The sequence below is a fragment of the Scyliorhinus canicula genome, chromosome 5 (assembly GCF_902713615.1).
Source record: "Scyliorhinus canicula chromosome 5, sScyCan1.1, whole genome shotgun sequence".
Lineage (NCBI taxonomy): Eukaryota > Metazoa > Chordata > Chondrichthyes > Carcharhiniformes > Scyliorhinidae > Scyliorhinus > Scyliorhinus canicula.
In genome coordinates this window covers 95,458,594-95,479,154 of record NC_052150.1, presented here as the reverse complement: position 1 = coordinate 95,479,154, position 20,561 = coordinate 95,458,594, and the positions used below count along the sequence as shown (strand labels likewise).

Here is a 20,561-nt window from a genome sequence, read left to right as displayed (position 1 = left end):
CAGAAGCTGAGAAAGAGAAACAGGGTTGATGTTGAGAGCCCAATATGACTATTCTTTTGAACAAATCATATCGGACTTGAAACATTAGCTTCATTGCGCTCCCCCAGTTGTTGCCAAACCTGAGTTTTTCCAGCACTTTGCTTTTATTTCAAATCTCCAGCATCGGCAGTATTTCACTTTGAAAGAAAATTCTTCCTTGGATAGCAACCATCTTTTGCATTGATATCATTTATTTCCAATCTTGGATTGCATTGAATTTAGATAATGAACTTGCAATTGTGCAACATCTTTTCACACAAAGTCCGAAAGACATTAAGTATTTCTGAAACAAAAAAGTGGCCACTGCATTATACAGACAAAAATATGAAGTTGTATCCTGTCAAACAGAATACAAAGGACGATGTATCCAAATGTTTAAATAAAGTTGAAGTTACTTATGCTGTACTCTGAAAATTGCATAACCAAGTTTTATGGCAAAATATTTAGTATTACATACCAAATTATAGATGCCCAAGAGGAGTGCCTCAATGCAGCCACTACGGTATATCTCTCTTGTTGCCATGACGGAAAGGTAACTCCATACAAGTTCAGGGAGATACTGTAATGTGAATCGCTTCAGCGCAACCTCACCACTGCGATAAAATTCAAATAACTGGTGGCAAACTGGCTCCAGCAACTAAAGTTGAAAGATATGGAAACGTTTCCAGAAAAGTCAATACAATTCTCCAAACATGATGAAGGAGGACATCATAAAAATTAGAAGAGCATCAATAGTTTTTTTAAATCCACAAACTCCACAGCTGACAGAACCCCAGCATTCCTAACTTGAGGAAGCTGTTAAGAGGCCTATTCTGAAAGCCCCCTTTATTATAGAGCAGTTGGTGTCGTCTCAGTGGAAGTATTAACAAATTTGGCATCACCACAAAAACAAAAGGTGGTTCTTAGTCTTACTTTATTCACTTTTCTCAAATGTGCTGCAAAACATCCCGACTGCTAAAATTTCCATTTTGGTTTTTTGCTAAACCAGCCCCTGTTGGCTAGCGTTGCTATTTTCTCACAGTGTGCTGAACAGCTGGCTTGTAAAGCAGAACAAGGCCAGCAGCGCGGGTTCAATTCCCATACCAGCCTCCTCGAACCAGGGCCGGCTCAAGGCACCGGCAACTCGGGCAGTCGCCCGGGGCACCATGTGCTAGGGGGCGCCAGACTCGGGTCCCGCGCATGCGCAGTTGGGCCGGTGCCAACCAGCGCATGCGCGGTGGCCGCCCTCCCCCGCTGTGACCGCCCTCCCCCAGGGGAATGGGACAGTTCAGCGCTGCCGTTTCAGCGCCTGGACGTTTCAGCGTCAAAAATTTCAGCGCTGCCGTTTCAGCGCCAAAAATTTCAGCTGGCCAGCGCTCATTCATTCACAGGTCACTTTACAAGCACAACAAGATTAACAGGGGAGCCAAAAAGCTGCAGTGCAAAGGTGGTGACACAGGTATACTTAGTTATAACACTTAGTTATTTGGCCTTTTTTTGGAGTTTTATTACTGTGTGCTAAGTGGTGTGCAGAACCCAGATACAGAAGCCTCACCCCCAAGGTCTGCTTAAATGTCATGTCTGATGCTTTTAAAATTTGCTTCTCTTTAAACATGGGGATAAAAAGCCCATGCTCTTTAAACATAGGGGAGAAAAAGCTGAAACTGTCAGTGAGAGTTTTGAAAAACCCTCCGTTGAACTACATGTCATCTGGTGTAGGTTAGAAAACAATTTACCATCTGCTCATGCGGTTTCAATAATCAATTATCACTCCCCCCAAGGACTATTATTATGACTGCATCCCGCTCCTTTCATTCTTTTCGTCTCTCTTGAGGGTGTTATTTCTAATCATGGTGCACTCTGTTGGTCGGGTTAGTTTCCCGGGGTCCCCCTGGCTGGGGCTGGCTCCCCCCCCCCGTGGGTCCGCCCTCCCCCGCCCCGCGGGTCCCCCCCCGCCCCGCGGGTCCCCCCCCCCGCCCCGCGGGTCCGCCCCCGCCCAGGCACCCCCCCCCCCCCTCCCTCCCCAAGGGCGCCGAAGTTCAGCTTGCCCGGGGCGCCAGCAACCCTAGGGCCGGCGCTGCCTCGAACAGGCGCCGGAATGCGGCGACTTAGGGGCTTTTCACAGTAACTTCATTTGAAGCCTACTTGTGATAATAAGCGATTTTCATTTCATTAGATTAAACTTATTTAAATATGACGAGCTCTACACTTGGGATGCACGTTTCAAGATATTTGTCCACTCCAAGGGAAGTAGTCAAGTGCCTGAAATAGGAAAGAGCCATGCCTACACTCCATTTTTTTGGGAGAATATCTAGAATTGTTTTCTGCATCCGGTTTGATTTAGACTGGTTTAGATGCAATACAGTATACCCGTGTGGAACTTTGTATTATACACTGAATAAGCACATCATTGGCAAATGCAACTTTGCCCTCAAAGTGGTGGTGATGAGCGCCTTCTTGAACTGCTGCAGTCCATCTAGTGTAGGACCACCCACTATACTGCTAGGAAAAGAATTGTAGGCTTTTGACCCAGCGGCAGAAAAAGAATGGTGATATGGTTCCAAGTCAGGATGGTATGTGGCTTGGACGAGAACTTGCAAAGGGTTGTGTTCTCATGAGATTGCTACCATTGTCCTTCTAGGTTTGAGGGGTCTTGGCTTTGGAAAATGATGTTGCAGCAGGCTTGACAAGTTGCTGCAGTCACCTTGTCGATGGTACACACTGGTGTTACTATGTTGGTGGTGGGCGAAGGGGTGATCAGACATGGGTGATGTAGAGCTTCCAGAGAGTTGTTAGAGCTACCTGTTGCAAGTTGATTATGGTTTGTGAATGCAACTGTGTTTTTGAAATAAAATACCTGTAACATTCATCCAGGCTTCTGGTCAATGGTAAGCCCAAGATGTTGATGGTAGGGAATTCACCAATGGAAATGCTGTTGAATGTTAACAGGAAATTATATTGCCTGTCAATTGTGTGGCATGAATGTTACTTGTAGCTTTTCAGCCCAAGTCCGAATGTTGTCCAGGTCTTGCTGCATGGACAATGACTGTTTTAGGATTGAGTTGCAGTAAATGTTACTGCACACTGGGCAATAATAAGCAAACATCCCACTTCTGATCATATGGTAGAGGGATTGTCATTGGTGAAGCAGCTGAAGATGGCTGTGCCTAAGATATGGGCCGAAGGAACTCCTGAAGTGATGTGTCAAGTAGAGATAATGGACCACAATCATCTGCCTTTGTGCTATTTATGACTTGTAAAAATTTTCTCCCCCTATTCCTATGGACTTCAATTTTACTTGGGTTCCTTGATGCCACACTTTAACAAATGCTGCCTTGACATCAAGGGCAGTCATTCTCACCTCACATCTGGAATTCAGCTCTTTTGCCTATGTTTGGTTCAAGACTGCAAAGAGGTCAGGAGCCAAATGACCCTGGCAGAACCCAAACTAAGCATCAGTGAGCAGGTTATTGCTGTTGAAGTGCTGCATGAAAGCACTGTTTACAACATCATCCACCATTTTTCTAAAGACGGAGGGTAAACCGATAGGGTAGTAATTGGCCCGATTTAATTTGTTCTTCTTTGTAGACATACCTGGGCAATTTTCCACAGTGCCGGGAAGATGGTAATGTTCTGGCTGCACTGGAGTAGCTTGGTTTGAGGCACAGCTAGTTCTGGAGCATAAGTCTTCAGCACTATTGCTGGAATGTTGTCCAGGTCCATGCCTTTACGGTATCTGATATCTTCAGAAAATGTGGTTTAACTGCAGAGACCAGCATCTGTGATGCAGAGGACCTCATGATGAGGGAGATGGAACCTGATATTTCTGGCTGAAGGCAGTTGCAAATGCTTCAGCCTCATCTTTTGCACTGATGTGCTGGGCTCCCCTCATGGAGGACATTTGTGGAATCTTCTCATCCAGTAAGCTGTTCAATTGTCCACCACCATTCACAACATGTGGCAAGACTGCAGAGCTTCAATCTGATCATTTGGTTGTGGAATCACTTGGCTATGTCTATCACATGCTGCTTATGCTGTTTGACATACAAGTAGGCCTGAGTTATAACATCGCCAGGATGACATTGCAGATTAACGTATGCTTGGTGCTGCTCCTTGCATGATCTCCTGCACTCTTCATTGAGTCTGGGGCGATTCCCTGTCTAGATGGTAATGGGAGAGTGAGGAAAATGCCTGGCCATGAGGTCACTAACTATGGTTGACTCCACCCTTCAGATTCTGGGGTTAGAATAAAAAGTTTAATAACCTAAAAAAAAAAAAATTCTAGTGGTAATGAACCAACAATTTGCATGGATACAGCATGGGTTAACATAGAAGAATATTCCAAAGCATTTCAGAGGCATAATCAGACATAATGGTGGCGATGCAAAGAGGAATTATTAGAAAGTATGGCCAGAACCTTGGTCAAAGAGATCAGTGTTGAGGATGGTCTCAAAGGAGGAGATGAAGGCACTGGAGGAATAGCAAGTCAATTAGCAAAAAGAAAAAGGTACTGAATTAGCAGGATTTGTTGTCATCAGGATATGAGCAGCAGATTTCAGATGAGCTGAGGCTTACAGAATGTGGAGGATGAGGCCAACCAGTTTGGGAGTGACAACAAAACATGGATAAAAACAGCAGATGAGCTGTGGCAGGGATGGAGGCAGATAATTTTAGGAGGTGGAAGTCAGCAGTCTTGCAACGGAAGAGGAAAAGGGCTCAAGTGCTGTCAGTCTGATTCGACCAGAGATAGCGACGGGGAATGGGATGGAATTGATGGCAAAGATACAAACTTTCTGGGCATGGCTTGGGTCTTCACAATGTTCAAAGAAATTACAGCTTGGATCTTGGACAAACAGTATGATAGCAGAGGCACAGTCGACAAGAAGCAGTGGGTGCTATCAACATATGTGGAAGCTGATATCATGTCATCAAGTAGCATGCGAAAGAGGAACAAAATCCAGCCAAAAACAGAATAGTAAGACAGAGAAATAGTGATGAGTTGAGGAAATGTATATCAGCTGAAAAGAAAGGTGGCCCAACAAAAAGTCAAGACAGAAGGAGAACCAAGAGGGACTAGGGAAGAAAAAGAAAAAAGCAGCATCTTAATCTGATATGGAGCAATACCCAAAATACGCAGAGAGAAAACTGTACAGAAATGAGAACCAACATGAAATAGTGAAGCACAGGCGGTGGCAGTTCAGGATATTGTGTCGGTGTTAGACACAATGGAAATAGAGAGCAGGGAAGAGCTGACACTAAAGAGACCAAAGTTTCAGTCTGAGGTCCTTTGCCTTGGAGGAGGTGATGTTGTAGTATTGTCACTGGACTAGTTAGAACCTTATTACAGCCTTGGTTCAAACATGGACAGAAGAGCTCAATGCCAGAGGTGGGGCAAGAGTGGGGCCCTTGCCAGAGTATGGCATCAAAGAGCCCTAGCTAAACTGGAGTCAAAGGGAATCGGGGAGAAAACTCTCCGCTGGTTGGAGTCATATCTGGCACAAAGGAAGGTGATTGTGATGGTTAGAAGTCCAACATCTCAGCTGCAGGACATCACTGCAGGAGTTCCTCGGGGTAGTGTCCTTGGCCCAACCATCTTCAGCTGCTTCATCAATGACCTCCCTTCCATGATAAGATCAGAAGTGTGGATCAGCACCATTCGCGACTCCTCAGATAATGAAGCAGTCCATGTCCAAATGCAGCAAAACCTGGACAATATCCAGGCTTGGGCTGACAAGTGGCAAGTTACATTCATGCCACACAAGTGCCAGGCAATGGCCATCTCCTACTTGAGAGGATCTAACTATTGCCCTTTGACATTCAATGGCATTACCATCGCTGAATACCCCACTATCAACATCCTGGGAGTTACCATTGATCAGAAACTGAACTGGACTAGCCACACTAATACTGTGGCTACCAAGGCAGGCCAAAGGCTAGGAAGCCTACAGCGAGTATCTCACCTCCCGACCCCCCAAAGCCTGCCAACCATCTACAAGTCACATGTCAGGAGTGTAATGGTACACTCTCCATGGCCTGATTGAGTGCAGGTCCAACAACACTCAAGAAGCTTGACACCATCCAGGATAAAGCAGCCCACTTGATTGCTCCTCCTTCCACAAACATTCAAACCCTCCACCACCGACAAACAGTGGCAGCCATGCAAGATGCATTGCAGTAACTCACCAAGGTTCCTTAGTCAGCACCTTCCAAACCCACGACCACTACCATCTAGAAGGACAAGAGCAGCAGATACCTGGGAACCCCACCACCTGGAGCTTCCCCTCCAAGTCAATCAATGCCCTGACTTGGAAATATATCACTGTTCCTTCGCTGTCGTTGGCGCAAACGCCTGGAACTCCCTCCCTAACAGCATTGTGGGTGTACCTACACCTGAATGACTGCAGCGGTTCAAGAAGGCAACTCACCACCACCATCTGAAGGGCAACTAGGGATGGGCAATAAATGCTGGCCTAACCAGCGACGCCTACATGCCGTCAATGAATTTAAAAAGAGGTCCAGCAGTGGCATGAAGTTGCTCTGCTTTACTGTTAGATAAACCATCTAAAAGACGCAATAGAGACACATGAGAAATAATAAACGTCAATTCAAAAGAGCAAAGAATAATAACGGTGACAAGAAGCTTGATCAAAGATGGAAACAGAGTTCCTACAGAGCAGAAGGAGGCCACCATTTGGCCCATCGAGTCTGCACCAACGCACTGAAAGAGCACCCTACCTGGGCCGTCGCCCAATCCCATAACCTACACACCTTTGGACACTAAGTGCAATTTTAACATGGCCAATCCACCTAATCTGCACATCTTTGGACTGTGGAGGGAAACCGGAGCACCAGGAGGAAACCCACGCAGAGAGAACGCGCAAACTCCACACAAGCAGTCAACCAAGGCTGGAATTGAACCCAGGTCCCTGGCACCATGAGGCAGCAGTGCTAACCACTGTGACACTGTACAATGTGGGTTTCAAGGAAAATCGTAAAAGGGATGGTATATGGCAGGAAACCTGGAAAACAGATATTACTGAATTCTCCCTCAGTGTACCAGAACAGGCGCCGGAGTGTGACGGCGAGGGGATTTTCACAGTAACTTCATTGCAGTGTTAATGTAAGCCTACTTGTGGCACTAATAAAGATTATTATTATTCTAGGTATTTGAAGAATTAAGCAGACTTTTGATACAAAATTGAGCCACTTTTGACTTGTTTTTATTCTTACCTCACTATGTGGCTCACAGATGACTGTGTATAATTCCGAAACCAAGGAACTCTTGCCTTTTAAACTTGAAGCATAGCTGGATATAGAAGTCTCAGGCAATGTCTGAATTCAAAGTAAAAAGCAAGTTAAAACTACAATATAAAATTAATGTCCATTTCATTTACCAAAAATGAAAAGACTATTTTGACTGTTTTTCTATCAACGGGAGAGCTTTTGACACAGAAGGGCCTTGGAGGGTCATTTATGCTCCACATATACAGTCACAGGGCGGCATGATAGCAGTGGTTAGCACTGTTGCTTCACAGCAGCAGGATCCCAAGTTCGATTCCCACTTGGGTCACTGTCAGTGCGAGTCTGCATGTTCTCCCTGTGTCTGCGTGGGTTTCCTCCGGGTGCTCCAGTTTCCTCCCACAAGTCCCGAAAGACATACTGTTCGGTGAATTGGACATTCTGAATTCTCCCTTTATGTACCCGAACAGGTGCCGGAATGTGACGAGCAGGGGTTTTTCACAGTAATTTCATTGCAGTGTTAATGGAAGCCTACTTGTGACACTAATAAAGATTATTATTACATCCTGTTATGGAGCATCTAATACAGTTCAGGTTTCATCACAATTCTGCTCAAAACAGACCATCAGTAACCTGCTCTTGTTTGCTACCAGGGAACTTCAGTTGCAAATCTATTTTTCCCCCCACCCTCGAGTCATCATATACATTGCTTTATACAGATAAAAATTAGCATACAATCAAAAACCATTTGAATTCATTCACGGGAAAGGAGGCATTCTACAAAAGAACCCAGCTGTCCAGCACATCTAATATTGGCCTGCAACTTAGATATATTTCTAAATCTTGAATATGAATAATTTAATATACAACCTTTTTATCTCAGGTGTCAGTTAGTTCATTGGTAGATAGAGGTTCGCGATAGTCTGGAGCAGCTCATTTAAGCTGCCAATTCAATACAGTACTTAAGATGTGCAGCACTGTCAAAGATATTTTCTTTTAGAATCTAAACAGAGGTTACATCAGCCTTTTCTAATGGGACATAAAAATCCCATGCCGCGTCCTGACCAACATTTTTCAAAACAACAAAACTGACTAGCAATTGCTCATCTCAAGCACTATGGGTTGCGGTTCAATTATTCCTCGGATCTAAATGAAATAAAATAAACAAAAGAACCAAGTGGAGCTTCAACCATGACCAGAGCAAATTCTGAACCATTCCTGTAATGCAACATTCTGCCATGGTCTTCACATCAGAGAATGTGGCAACACCATGGCACATTCTTCAGATTGGCCCATCAGCCATTGCAGAGATGGATACAGGTGCCAACGCAAGATTTTGGATAATCTACAAATACTGCAGTGTTTTAGATTTGTTACAAAAGGAAAAATTGCACACCCTATGGGTAAATAATTACATGTATTTTGACTGATCAGTATAGAAAACAAACCTCCTCCCAACCCCCGACACTGCTCATCCCTGCCCAACATTGTTCGTCACCCGCACCCACCCCTGCAGCCTCAACATTGCCCACCCCTCGCACCACCAGTACTGCTAATCCTCCTCATCGGAGAATGCCCATCTTCCAACTCCACCCAAAGAAGAGAGGTGTTGATAAATTGTCACGATGCCATTGCTAAAGTATCGAAGTTCCTGGTTCCAGCATTTCAATTTTTTTAAAAATCAGTTCCCTGGAACATTCAATGCAGCCCCCAGCAGCAGTAAAGGTTTCTGAAGATCTGGACCATTTTACTTTCCTCCAGGTAACAAAGCCGCTAAATTGAGACTAAATATAGATAGTCATTTCCAAAGATGACCCAGTGGGGCACACTGAAATATTTAGAAACATTATACAGCAGACACTATCCCGCCCCCTGCTGACCCCTCAATTCACCTGGAAGAAATCAATGAACGGGTTCCACCATCGGGTGAACTCCTCCTTCGACCCCGCAAAGTGAACTTCACCTTCTCCAACCGCAGGAATTCAGCCAGTTCACTCACCCATACCCCTACCTTCAGTGGGTCAGTGTCTCACCAACACAACAGAATCCATCTCCGGGCTATCAGGGGTTTTTTGGGGGGGGGGGGGGGGGTTTTGCAAAAGGCCAATACATCAGCCTCTCCCCCACCTGGACTTCCGGATCTTCACAATCCTGAATACCGCCACCTCCGGACTGAGGACCACCCCCACACCCAGAGTCTCGGATACAACATCTGAACACCTGCGTGCCGCCCCCCCCCCCCCCCCCCCCCCACCCCCACACCACCAGCATTGGAATGCCCAAAACATGTGGATCTGCGAGCCCCCAGCACACACCTATCATCCACCCCTGCAAAACATCCTCACAACCATCATGTGGGCCCTATGCACAACCTTAAACTGGATGAGGCTTAATCTCACACACGACAAGGATGCGTTTACTCTCCACAAGGTCTTTTTCCATGGCCTCCCCTCCCAACCCCTCCTTCCATTTGTGCTTAATCTCCTCCACCGGAGCGCCCTCCCTCTCCAGCAACTCGCTAAAGACATCCAACACCCTCCCTATATCATCCTCTGGCAACCATTTGTCCTGCAACACTCGAGGCGGCAGCCCCCGGAAGGACAAACTATCTCTCGTGCAGGTACCTAAAACCATTCCCTTTTTGCAACTCATACAATGGGCAAGTCCTGAAAGTACTCTATTTCCACCTGCTGCCACCTCCAGAACCAGCCCTGCCAGCACAAATCTATGGTTGTCACATATCAACGGCCACAACGACATGCCCTCCAACCCAAAATGCTGCCCACATTGGCTCCACGCCCAAAATGCCAAAACCACCACTGGGCTCACCTGGCGGGCGAGGATGGAAGGGGTGCCAACAACAGTGCCCTCAAACTTGTCCCCCAACACGGCGATGCCTCCATCTGTCACCACATCGACCCCTCTTCCACTGCCCATTTTCTCACCATTCCGATGTTCGCCATCCAATAATAATTCATCGCAATTGGCAAAACCTGCATCCCTGCCCCCTCTCCAGGAATACCCTCCTTACCCACGGGGTCTTCCCGTCCGCACAAACCCTGAAATTATTGCATTCACCTTCCTGAAAAAGAACTTGGCAACAAAGATGAGGAGGTTCTGGAACACTAACAACCACCTGGGCAGCACCGTTATTTTAACCTTCTGCACACACCCAGCCAGTGGCAGCGGCTACACATCCCACCTTTGAAATCCCACTTCATACCCTCCACCAGTTGTGCCAGGTTCAATTTGCATGGCTGGGCCCAACTCTGTGCTCAGTGGGTTCCCAGATACTAAACACCCACCCCACCATCTGGAACGGCAGGTCCCCTAACCTCCTCTCTTGCCCTCCAACATTGATCAGGAACACCACTCCTCCCCATGTTCTATTTGTACCCAGAGAACGGTCTAAATTCCCTGTAGATCTCCATAATCCTCTCAATGCTGCCCACCAGGCCAGAGATGTATAGCAACAGATCGTTCACATATAGCAAAGCTCACCCTCCCCCACTTCACTCAATCCCTCGACACCCTAAGCGCCATTGCAAACAGCTCTATCACCAAGGTGTAAAGCAACAGGGAGAACAGGCACTCCTGCCTCATCCCCCCGGTGCAGCCCAAAGTACCCTGAATTTATCATCTTTGTCCCAACACTTGCCAACGGCGCCCTCTCCAATAGCCAAACCCAGTCTACGAACCTCTGGCCAAACCCAAACCGATCCAACATCTCCAACAAATATACCCACTCCACCCAATCAAAGGCCTTACATATCTGGCATTCCTGATTAATATGAGGATCAGGGGTTATGGGGAGAAGGCAGAAGAATGGGGATGGGGAACATATCAGCCATGATCAAATGGCGGAGCACTCAATGGGCCAAATGACCTAATTTTCATAGAATTATAGAATTTACAGTGCAGAAGGAGGCCATTCGGCCTATCGAGTCTGCACCGGCTCTTGGAAAGAGCACTCTACCCAGGTCCACACCTCCACCCTATCCCCATAACCCAGTAACCCCACCCAACACTAAGGTCAATTTTGGACACTAAGGGCAATTTAGCATGGCCAGTCCACCTAACCTGCACGTCTTTGGACTGTGGGAGGAAACCGGAGCACCCGGAGGAAGCCCACGCAGACACGGGGAGAACGTGCAGACTCCACACAGACAGTGACCCAAGCTGGGAATCGAACCTGGGACCTTGGAGCTGTGAAGAAATTGTGCTAACCACAATGCTACCGTGCTGCCCCTATTCTGCTCCTATATCTTATGGTGCAACATGACTTTCCCCTTATACACACTGGACAGTTTATATGAATCTATGTTGTTTGCTTATAAGTCTTTGCATTACTATAAGTTAATTATTTCCTCTTTTGTTCGTGCTGTGGTTGCATGCAAAATATGGCAGTACTTCCTACAGTTTGAATACTTGACTATTGTTGTACTATTTATTGTGCTTATTCAGTATTGATAACTATTAAAGCCATTTGTCAGAGGTCACATCTCTCTTGGGTTGGTGTGTGCCTTTGTTGTGAATCCCAAATCTTGCTCATCTGTTAATTATTCAAAAAACTTTATTATGAAAAATAGGGGGAAAAGGCTCACCACAGCAGAAGAATCCATTTTCAGTCAATTAATGGGAAAAGAAAACCTGGTTGTTAATAGTTACACAAAACAAAACTATGCATAAAAGAGATTTCTGAAATGGAAGAAGTCTGACAAGCTAATATAGTAGAGCGACAATCAGCAGTTAAGTAAAACTGCAGCAATTTCACTGCGCACGGAGTGTGCTTTTTCACTCAGATAGGATAGTAGTGAGTATATTTTCTTTATCATGCCAATGTCATGGGGCTGTGGATATAGAAGCAAAGCTGTAATGCTTTATCTCCCCCACCCGCACACTCACCAACTCTATCAGCAACTTTCTTTACTTCTAAGAAAAGAATGACCCATCACCAATTTCACTGGAATTGTGTATGTGAAGAGTTTCATCAACATTGCAGCAATTGTGCACTGTAATCACAATTCTGTGGGTTATTTCCTCAAATCTAATGTGCAAGGACTAATTTGAGGACTTTTCATCAAGTCAAATCAGTGTCCTCGTTGCTGCTTCAATAATTGTTATTCCAGCTGCAACGCTACTTATGATTGGTGTACTTGTGCACCTAGATCCCTTTGCTCCTCCACCTCTTAAATCTAAGAGATAAGTGGCTTCCTTATTCACCGACACCGAAATTGATACACCCATTCTGCAACTTTATTAAACTCCTTTCCTTTAACTACACCCCACAATGTCTTTCAGGGACTCAGTCTGAAAGCCCAAGAATCTGCAGCCAGGTGAATAATGGCAGAGCCGCAGCAAAATGTTTCCATCTCCTCCTCACACTGCTCATCCCTCACTTTTAAAAAAAACATGCAAGTGGCCAGCATGCACTTCGAACCCCCCCCCCCCCCCCCTCCCCCCTCCCCCCCACAACCCCACCCTGTCCTTGAAAAGCCTGTGCAAGTCATCAGGGTCAATCTCCTCATGCACCACCCACTACATAAAAAAGCCCTTCCTCACACCATCTCCCCACACCTCCGCCACCATCCAACTTTGGTGCACCTCTTGCCCAAAATCTGAAATGCATCCAACAGCCCTTGCACCATCAGCTAAAGGGAACAGGTCTCACGGCCTACTCTATGTAAACCTATCAATCTTACACACCTGTATCATATTTCCACTCCGTCTCCTTTGCTCAAAAGAGAACGACTGCAGCTTTGCCAACCCTATCTTGTAACTAATTTCCCTCCTCTGAAAACATTTGGTAAATCTCCTCTATTGCCTCTCAAGTGCCCAAACATCCTTCAAGTGTGGCGATCATAAGTGGATGCAATACTCAGGTTGTGGCCTCACTGGAGCTATATAAAACAAACGTTAAGCATGATTTCCAGCCCTTTGCATTCATTACTTTGGCATGCGAGAGTCCCTTTAAGAAAAGTGTCTTTATCAAACGGCTGCAGTGATGTCACTGTGTGGGTGGAGCTGGAATGTGAATCTGCTTTTTACTTTCGTTTTGAGCTGGACGCTCTTTTTGGCTCAGAGTTTTAGTTTTGCTTTCAGTTGGAGAGCTGCATTCAAACCAAACAGAGACGACTATGTTAAACAAGGTGTTTAGATCACTTGATAATTTAAAAGTGATAACTGTTCTCTGTAGAGAATTCAAACCTACTGTCTTTGTTAAAAAGTGTTTTGGCTGATGGGTGTTGTTAGGAAAGTTACTGAGGGTTACCAAGAGTACTGTATTTTTTTTTGGGGGGGGTTATCAGTGTTGGTAATTGGCAAGATGTTTACTGTGGGTTTATAAAATGTTAACTGGATTCATAGAATAAACATCGTCTTGTTTTAAAAATACTTTAGATCTCTGTTACATCACAACTGTAAATTGGGCCCTTGTGCTCCCATAACCAAAATCTATTAAAAGTTGCGGGTCAGGTGAACTCCATGATATACTTTGGTGTTCTCTAAACCCTGGCCCACAACTTCCACTTATGAAGTCCAAACTTCCATAAGTTTTGCTAATCATTATCAATATATCTTTCCACCTTCAAATGATCAATGCACATGAACACCGCAGGTCCCTTTATCCCTACACTTACTAGGGCACTATCTAATTCCAGGCAGAATTAGCGGGCTTGCTCCCGGCACTTGTATTTTTTTTCCAAGCCTCTGCTCGTCGGTGCAGGAGATCAGGGCATCATGATCTCTCTCCTCCCCCCCCCCCCCCCCCCCCCCCCCCCGGCAACCCCCAGAACCCCGCAACGCCTGATGCAGTCAATCAGTATCTTCCTCATTTTTTGCCACACGTCCAAGTTTGGGAGCATTGGTCAATTTCTAAAAAAAGCATCGTCTTCCCGTATCTAGGGGAGACTGGAAGATTTCTGGCAAAGCCTTCCGTTACCTTCAATCCCTGTTCCTCAGCTACCTGTAATGATAAGCCATGTGGACGAAGCAACCTCCCCAGCATTTCCTGTACATCTCTATTCATTTTCACGTTGTTATGTCTACCATCCCCGCTTCTATGCTTTGTCAGATTCTTCTTCCTTAGTAAACACCGGTGCAAAGTATTCATCAAGTATTATAGCCTTGTCCGACACCTCCAGAGCATATAGCATCCTTTTTGGCCCCAATAGGTCCCACTGCACCTATTACCCACTTACTATTTACATGTCAGATGATTATTTTTGATCTCCCTCTTATGTTAACTGGCATTCTATTTTTTTAAAATTTGTTCATGGGGTGTGGGCGACACTGGCTGGGCCAGCACTTATTGCCCATCCCTGCGGGCATTTAAGAGTCAACCACATTGTTGTGGGTCTGCAGTCACGTGTAGGCCAGACCAGGTAAGGACGGTAGATTTCCTTCCCTAAAGGGGCATTAGGGAACCAGATGGGTTTTTAGACAATCGACAATGGTTCCATGGTCACCATTAGACTTTTGATTCTCATTGCCAGATGTATTTTCCTCTTCAGTTTCCCCTCAACGTATTGTATTTGATCAGGTTATTGTTTGAAGAATTCAATTGACATGCATGATTTTTTGCTTCATCATATTGTTTGAGGAGGTATGGAGGAAGATAGACAAAGGCGAGTCAGTGGTTGTGATCTATTTGGATTTCCAGAAGGCCTTTGACAATGTGCTATACAGGAGGGTGCCAAATGAGATAAGAGTCAATGATGTTAGGGACAAGGTACTGACATGGATAGATGACTGGCTGACTGGCAAAAGGCAGAGTGGGGATAAAGGGGTCGTTTTCATGATGGCAGCCTATGACAAATGGTGTTCCGCAGGGTTCAGTGTTGGGACCAAATTATTCACAATATTCATTAACGATCTGGAAAAGGAGCTGAGAGCATTGTTAAGATTTGGATTTTGAGTATAGTGGGGGGTGTGCATATGTTCGGTCTATTAAAGGCGTTGGGTTACAGAGTGTTGTTACTGGGGGGGGGTGTTTTCCTGACGAGGGAGGGACTTGGGCTAAGGGACAGAGGGGAGATTGGGGATGGAGGCTGCCTGGGGGCGGGCCGGTGGAGGCACGCAGCATGGGCTGGGGGCGGGCCGGTGGACGCGCGCAGCATGGGCTGGAGGCGGGCCCAAAAATGGGGATGGTTGATCGCCGAAGGGGGGGGGGGGCAAATGAGCCCCCCAACTAGGCTGATCACCTGGAATTTTCGAGGGTTAAATGGGCCGGTCAAGAGGGCACGTGTGTTCGCGAATCTTAGGGGACTGAAGGCGGACGTGGTAATGTTGCAGGAGACACACCTTAGAGTAACTGACCAGATTAGATGGAGGAAAGGCTGGGTCAGTCTGCTCTTTCACTTGGGCCTAGATTAAGACTAGAGGGGTCGCGATCCTGATCAATAAGCGGATGGTGTTTGAGGCGGGTAAAATAGTCTCGGATGTGGGAGGTCGGTACATTATGGTCAGTGGGAAACTGGAGGGGGTGCAGGTGATATTAGTAAATGTTTATGCGCCAAATTGGGATGATGTGGAGTTTATAAAGAGGATGCTGGGGAAGATACTGGACCTGGACTCGCACAGGTTGGTCATGGGAGGGGACGTCACAGTTATGGACCCTGGCTTGGACCAGTCAAGCTCGAAAACGGACAGGGTGCCAGCAATGGCAAAGGAACTAAAAGGGTTCATGGAGTATTTTTATTAAGGTTTTGCAGAATTTTTCATAATAAAACGGCAGAAACAATAATAACCAGAGTGAATATTAACATAGTGTAAAAGGAGAATATCCAATAACAATGAAATAGACATTACCCCACGCAACCCAGTCTTCCCACATCATCCCAATGAAGCACTCACCCCCTGCCCCACCCCTACAGAATGCTGCTGCTGCTGACATTTTAATTTTCCCCGAGAAAGTTGACGAACGGCTGCCACATCCGAGAGAACCCTAGTGTAGACCCTCTTAAGGCAAACTTTATTTTCTCGAAGCTCAGAAACCCAGCCATATTGTTAACCCAATTCTCTCAACTCAACACTCAGGGGCTTTGAGTCCCTGCACATTAATAAAATCTGTCTCTAAGCTATTAGGGAGGCAAAGGCCAAGACGTCGGCCTCTTTTGCCCCCTGAACTCCCGGGTCTTCTGACACTCCAAAGATCACTATCTCTGGACTCGGCACCACCCGTGGGTTAAGCACCTTGGACGTTGCTGTCGCGAACCCTTGCCAGAACACTAAGCTCCGGGCATGCCCAAAACGTGTGGACATGGTTTGTAGGGCTGCCCTTGCATCTCATACAACTGTCTTCTACCCAAAAAACTTGCTCATTCTTGCTGCCATCATGTGCCCCCAGTGGATCACCTTAAATTGAATTGGACTGAGCCTGGCACATGATGAGGAGGAATTAACCCTGCCCAGGACCTCTGCCCACAGACCCGCTTCCAACTCCTAACCTAGCTCCTCCTCCCACTTGCCCTTGAGCTCCTCCACTGGGGTTTCCTCCGCCTCCTGTAATTCCTGGTAGATATCAGACACCTCCTCCCCCCTCCCCACCCAAGTGCCGGAGACGACCCTGTCCTGTATCCTCAGTGGCGACAGCGTCGGAAAGGCCACTACCTGTTTTTTATGGAACGCTCGTACTTGCAGATATTTAAAGGCGTTTCCTGGCAGCAGATTAAATTTGTCCTCTAGCGCCTTCAAACTAGGAAAGCTTCCGTCTATGAACAGATCTCCCATCCTTCTGATGCCTGCCCTCTGCCAGCTGTGGAACCCACCATCCATCCTACCCGGGACAAACCCGTGGTTGTTACATATCGGTGTCCAGACCGACGCTCCTTCCACCTTCTTTTACCTCCTCCACTGTCCCCAGATCCGCAGTGTGGTCACCCCCCCCCCCAATCGCTCACTTCCTAATCATAGCTATATTGGCCGCCCAGTAGTAGTTGCGAAAGTTCGGCAGCACCAACCCACAACCCCCCCTCCGACTGCACTCCAACAGCGATCTCTTTAGTCGCGGGGTCTTATTCGCACACACTCACCCCCTTAAAAAAGGCCTTAGGGATGAAGATGGGGAGGCACTGAAAGATAAACAAAAATCTGGGGAGGGCAGTCATTTTCATGGTCGACACCCTCCCTGCCAGTGACAGCGGGAGCATGTCCCACCTTTTAAAGTCCCCTTCCATTTGCTCCACCAACAGGATCAGGTTGAGCCTGTGCAGGGCATCCCATTTCCTGGCCACCTGTATACCCAGATAACGAAAACGTTTCTCTACCATCCTGAGCAGCAGCTCTTTCAGTCTCTCCTCCTGCATCTTGGCCTGGATCACAAACAACTCACTCTTTCCCATGTTCAGTTTGTACCCTGAAAAACTGCCAAAATCCCTCAGGATCCGCAGAACCTCCCCCACCCCCTCCACAGGGTCCGAAACGTACAGGAGAAAATCATCCGCGTATAGCGAGACCCCATGTTCCACCCCCCCCCCCCCCCCCCCACCCCAAACCAGTCCCCGCCAGTTCCTCGAGGCTCTCAGCGACATAGTTAGTGGTTCTATAGCTAGGGCAAATAGTAACGGGGAGAGGGGACACCCTTGCCTCGTTCCCCGGTGAAGCTTGAAGTACCCCGACCTCAGCCGGTTTGTACATACACTTGCTACAGGCGCCTGGTACAGCAATTTCACCCAGCCAATAAAGCCCTCACCAACCCCAAACCTCCCCAGCGTTTCCCACAGGTACTCCCACTCCACCACCCAGTCAAAGGCTTTCTCTGCGTCCATTGCTGTTACCACCTCAGCCTCCCCTCCCTCTGAGGGCATAAAAGGAGTTCTCCTTCTACTCACACGTGCATAAAGTGTACTCCCGGATTGATTTCTTTATTTTGAGCAGGGCCTTACTGGCAGGGGTGGTGGACACGGGGTACTCAGCAATCACAATCCCAGACCATGCTCCACACTGGGTTGACCTGCAGGTTAGTAAAGACAGTAACCAGCGCCCGCACTGGAGGTTAGATGTGGGACTTTTGGCCGACGAAGGGGCATATGCGCGGCTGAGGCAATGTATTCAGAACTACCTGCAGGTCAACGACACAGGGGAAATCTCAGCAGCGATGGTCCGGGAAGCACTGAAGGCGGTGGTCAGAGGGTAGCTGATCTCGATACGGGCCCATAGGAAGAAGGTGGACAGGGCGGAGACGGACCGACTGGTAAAGGAGATACTACAGATCGATAGGAGGTATGCAAAGACCCAGAGGCAGGGCTTTTAAGGGAACGGCAGAGACTACAGGCTGGGTTTGGCTTGTTAACCACATGGAGGGCAGTGGAGCAGCTGACAAAGGCGAGGGGGGGGCGATCTATGAGTATGGAGAGAAGGCCAGCAGAATGCTTGCACAGCAGCTTAGAAAGAGGGAGGCAGCCGGGGAGATAGGAAAAGTAAATGACGGAGATGGGAACCTGGTTGGAGATTCAACAGGGGTGAATAAGGAGTTTATGGATTTCTACAGCAGGCTGTACAGGTCAGAACCCCGTACGGGGCCGGAGGGGATGAGGCACTTCTTGGAGGGGCTGAATTTCCCAAAGGTGGACGGGGAGCTGGGAGAAGGGTTGGGGGCCCCGATCGGGTTGGAAGAGATAGTGGAGGGTCTGAAGGCCATGCAGTCGGGTAAAGCCCCGGGTCCGGACGGGTACCCAGTGGGGTTTTATGAAAAGTTCTCTGGGATATTGGGGCCGGTGTTGATGAGGATGTTCAATGAGGCAAGGGAAAGAGGGGTGCTGCGTCCGACGATGCCACAGGCAGGAGAATGGGGATGAGAAACATATCAGCCATGATTGAATGGCGGAGCAGACTCGATGGGCCTAATGACCTAATTCTGCTCCTATATCTTATGGTCTACTATCCCAAGTTTTCCAAGGAGCTCAGACTTTTGTTCCCCTTCCCTTAACTCTTGTTGGAATGTATCCGAGCTGTACTGGAAACATCTCCTTTAAGATCACCTATTGTTCTTTTACATTTCATTCTGTCAAACTTTAGTTCCATTTTACTGTGGCTGGACTCAGTTTGAAGGTGACCTTCTTCCAATTTCGAAGCTCTACTTTAAATTGATCCTTGCTCTTATCTGTAACTTGCGATAGGATGATAATATACCCAAAGTCTTCCTTGCTCTAATCTAAATCTTATGACACGATGATCATTTACCCAAAGTGTTCTCCCATTGGCACTTAATCCATACGACCCACCTCATTCCCTCACGCCAGCCTCCAAGTTGGACCGAGATTTCTGCAGAAAACATTCAAGATACCTCCGCCTTTTACTTAGTTCAACATTATCCCAATTGAGATTAGGGTAATCAATATCCCCAATATCACCACTCACGTTCTTGCACATCTGATTTCTTTGCAGATTTACTCCTCTCCCCATATGGAGGCCTAATGCATATCTCCCAGTAGCTGGATTATACTCTTATTGTGCCTCGATTCTTACCAAATGGATTCTGTCTTTTTCTCCCGAAGGACTCCAAAATAACATTCCCAAATCAGTCCCGCCACCCCACCACTTTGTCTTTCCCGGTTTTTAAACACGGAATATTAAGTGAGCAGGCCACACCATTTTGAAGGCCCGTTATAATTATTGCCACTATATCATAGTCCCACATGGCTCTCTGCACTTGTAGGTAAACAGCATTATTCAGCACATTTTGCTAATTAAACAAACATATTCTAAATCCATATGTGTACTTCTTATAGTCCATCTTAATCTTCTCTTATTTGATATGTTATCACTTACTTCCCTAACACTATCTAACACTTTCTGTACTCCAATATGCTGTTGCCTGACCCCTGTCAATTTAGTTGAAAGTCTCCCCAACCACCTCAGCTGCATGTACTATTGAGGTGCAACATGTTGAATACGTGCACACTGCCCCGGTACTATCCGAAGTACCAGTGCACACAACACACATACCCGCCCCCATCCTGCCAAACATCCACTACCCAGTCCCTCAAGGTCTATTCTTAGAACCTCAGCACTGTACCTACGCTGTCTATTCCATTGGTTCCAACATATCACAACATTGGGCTTGCTCACCTCTCTGCAGAATATGCTGCATCCTCTCATCAATGTCCTTTACCTGGCATCAGGAAGGCAACATACCATGTGCGACTCGGACCAGTCTGAGGATTCAGGGTAAACCATTTCAGACAGAGACGAGGTGACATTTCTTTACTTAAAGTGTGGTGAGCCTGTGGAATTCAGTACCACAGGAAATAGTCGATGCTAAAACATTGAATATATTCAAGAGGCAGCTGGATATAGCACTTGGG

General features: G+C 46.9%; 1 protein-coding gene across 8 annotated transcripts in view; it reads right to left on the bottom strand.

Annotated features, from left to right (window-relative positions):
- Positions 1-20,561, bottom strand: part of fam126a (family with sequence similarity 126 member A) — a 131,894-nt gene that overhangs the window by 52,923 nt on the left and 58,410 nt on the right. For 7 of the 8 annotated variants that reach the window (XM_038797424.1, XM_038797425.1, XM_038797420.1 and 4 more), the window contains 2 exons: positions 7,249-7,350; positions 497-676 (listed from right to left, as the gene is read on the bottom strand). In XM_038797424.1, the coding sequence (XP_038653352.1) occupies positions 497-676; positions 7,249-7,350 (282 nt within the window). The remainder of the gene's footprint in view (positions 1-496; positions 677-7,248; positions 7,351-20,561) is intronic. The other variant, XM_038797423.1, reaches the window with a different exon arrangement.